Source organism: Loa loa, assembly GCF_000183805.2.
Source record: "Loa loa unplaced genomic scaffold supercont3.190, whole genome shotgun sequence".
NCBI classification, from domain to species: domain Eukaryota; kingdom Metazoa; phylum Nematoda; class Chromadorea; order Rhabditida; family Onchocercidae; genus Loa; species Loa loa.
Window position 1 is genome coordinate 1 of NW_018108370.1, and position 3,253 is coordinate 3,253.

Below are 3,253 nucleotides of genomic sequence, written 5' to 3' on the forward strand. Positions count from 1 at the left end.
ATATATATATATATATATATATATATATATATATATATATATATATATATATATATATATATATATATATATATATATATATATGCAATATTTCGCAATATTTTGCTCAAAATGAACCTTGTACGGGCTTTTACCGATGTGCTTTTCGCCCAGTAATACGCCAACTTCGTAAATGCCAACCTTGCGTGGCCGATATTTAAAAATTTTCAAATGCAAATTTTCATCCAGTGCTTCACTCACTGGTATTTCGTTGCCAGCTATAAAATTCATTTTATATTCACATTGAAGTAAATTTTATTTAATCCTTAATAGCATTACCTTATCCAAAACGTCTTACTTTTCTAAATTCCATACTGAATCGTTGCTTCCGGTTAAACTCCCTTTCCAAAAGTATCCCTTTGTCCATTAAATTCATTCAGCACTTTTAATTCCCTAACCGCTTCACATCATCCAACAACGACCCATCCTATCAAACCTCAGTCAGAATTATTCCACTGCTTCGGACAGATAATCCACATTCAACCTTTCCGTTCTCTGCAGTTCTGTGCCACTAGATATTTTAGTGCCAAAACTAGCGTACGAAATGTTCTCTCCAATCATCAGATAAACCTTTGACCTTATCTATTCTAAGCTATAGCCAAGGCTATTTTAGATTATGTGATACTTACACAGTCCACGAACTCGCATACATGGAGGTCCCAACAAGCTATCACTGTAATCTGCATAAACGATTACTTCTTCACCGCTTTGGATACCATTTGGTTCGAGACCTCTACCCCAAATATTAATTTGTGCTAAAAAAAAAATGAACCATTATCTCATTCGGGCATTATCTTTGTCCAAACTTCTAACATTTAACTTTTATTCAGCCATCTGGAACTGAAAACGGTTACTGTTTTCTAAAGCCGAAATGGTAAAATGTAAAAGTACTTCTATATAGACATCACTTCTGGTGGATAATTTATATTACAAAAGACGACAGATATTTGCAAGTGCAATTAATTACCTTGTGGAGTTACTGTGAGTGAAAATGGACTACCAGTAATCCGGTTTCCTTTTTGGAAAATGTTTAGTTCATACACACCTTCTCGTTTTGGCATGAACTGGCCAATGAAAATATTACCATCACGTGTCACCGGTACTACGAACCCTTTATCATATGGAGGAACTACGAAAACCTGTAATGTTTTCTATACCTACCTACAACTATACTGTTCTATTTCATACTGGTACTCAACTGCCACTATTACATAACTCATCCTGAACCTCTACAAAATATAATTTAACGAAAAGTCGAAGATATACTATTCCCTGAAACATGAAAAGAAATGTAACAAATATCCGTTAGAAATGATTCTGATTTTTTCGACCTTACGTGATTAAGGAGAGAAAAATTGGAACGTAGAATACTAAAGTACGATTTGAAGAACAATTGCCCTGAGCAAGCTGGTTAACTATCCATTTGTATAACAAAGTATTTCATACCTCAATTGGATCCTTCCCCGGATTTTCAATTTTAAATTTTACTGGCATGCCAAGCTGTACGTTTCTGTCATATAGCAAATGCGCTCCCTCAACTGCTACTATTTTTGGACTTGTTAGGTGAGCGATGTTGCCCGATATTTTGTCACGAACTATTGCCAAAATCTGCAACATCTTTCGCATTTGAAATGACTACAAGTAGTGCATCTTCAGATCTCTTACTCCATATTTAAGGTCTCTTACTTCGAAAATTTAAAATTGGAAAATGAAATGTGTCGCTGAAGTAATAAAGGAGATGACAGAAAATTAGAGGAAATGTTTGGTTTGCGACATAAAATAATAAGTTTGGAATTCAGCAATGGCCTAACCTCATGTTCACCAGCAATTTTCGGTTGATAGATGAAATTATAAACGGTCTCTGAAGATCGAGACATAGTGTATGGTAGCAATGATCCCGTCGGCCCTTTAATGTTTATTTCCGTAGCCACTGTTGCGCTACTAGTCAGAAGAACAAATTTCGTATCGATTCCAACAGTCGGCAACACATCAATATCACGAAATCGACCCATCCGTGGTGTATATTTTGCTCCAGGAAACTGCGAAAGATATGTCATCACACTCCTCTCGTCAACAGCTGGACTGATCAATTCTTCTGGCGCAATAAGCTGAAAAATTTAACTACATCCTTCCATAGAATGTGAAAAAAGAAAGTTACAGTGAAAAGAATTCAAAAAAACGTACAGGTGCGATGTCAAGATAATCCTTTGCAAGATGCATTGCTGTACGAGTTGAATGTAAAGCTTGAGATGGTAACCAGTTGCGCCAGTCCACTCCCAAATCAGGTGCACAGGAGTCGACCTGGAAGAAACTTGTTAAAAGGATGGATCGAGATGCAATACAATACCTAGTAGAAAAGCTACCTACCAAAGCACCAAGAAGAATTCCATCGTTCCAATCCGATGTAAAGTTGGTGAAAGGAAGTCCGCTTGGTAATTTTCCCTTAAGCCAAGTCATAAGCTTTACTTTTGGTGACAAATCTTCCACTTTTGCTGCACTGCCTGTATGATCATCCCAGATTTGGTTTGAGATCGAATAATGTAGAATAAGTGTCCAAACCAGGCCCAAAATGAGCTTCAAATTGCGATCTGCTATGGCCGAACTATCTGAAAATGACCATGCTCCCCACAGCTGCAACAACCTGAATTATATTTTCAACAAATCATAAACAAAAATATACCGATATTAACAATTTTAATATGCTCCTCATTTTCCAGGAACTTCAGCGCGAGCGATATGTTTTCCAGCTTTTGGTGACGAAAAGTGACCTTCCTACTGTATCGACCAAGAGATCTTCCAGACAGCACTTCCACCAAACGAATTAATTTTAAGCCCTCACCAAAATCCGTTTCCTGAACGAAAAATATCAGCTTGAAAAATTGTGCAAACAGAGCCAATACGTCTTCTGTTAATGAGATATCGCTTTTTTCTCTTAAACTTGCCAGTAATGCTTATTTTATATCGTTATCATCAAAACGGCAAGATGGTCCAGTTACTCAGTACAACACGACTTTCACGATGATATGGCAGTATGCTGGAAACAACCGGATGTATCCCGGAACTCCCGGAACAGTTCACGATGTTGTCCAATCATTCCCACTTTCTAATTCATTCATTGGTGGCTTATCCGTAATATCAAATGAAATACATTAATGCCACCACAATGATATATATATATATATATATACATATATATATATATATATATATATAT

At 36.4% G+C, this 3,253-nt stretch overlaps 1 protein-coding gene across 1 annotated transcript in view; it reads right to left on the minus strand.

Annotated features, from left to right (window-relative positions):
- Nucleotides 1-117: 117 nt before the first annotated feature.
- LOAG_18078 (filamin/ABP280 repeat family protein) overlaps nucleotides 118-3,253 on the minus strand; it is a gene marked incomplete at both ends in the record, with an annotated part of 4,074 nt that continues 938 nt past the window's right edge. Inside the window, 8 exons of the mRNA XM_020450747.1 lie at nucleotides 118-257; nucleotides 669-794; nucleotides 1,007-1,178; nucleotides 1,486-1,647; nucleotides 1,851-2,147; nucleotides 2,224-2,340; nucleotides 2,407-2,645; nucleotides 2,720-2,891. Of these exons, the coding sequence (XP_020305530.1) occupies nucleotides 118-257; nucleotides 669-794; nucleotides 1,007-1,178; nucleotides 1,486-1,647; nucleotides 1,851-2,147; nucleotides 2,224-2,340; nucleotides 2,407-2,645; nucleotides 2,720-2,891 (1,425 nt within the window). The remainder of the gene's footprint in view (nucleotides 258-668; nucleotides 795-1,006; nucleotides 1,179-1,485; nucleotides 1,648-1,850; nucleotides 2,148-2,223; nucleotides 2,341-2,406; nucleotides 2,646-2,719; nucleotides 2,892-3,253) is intronic.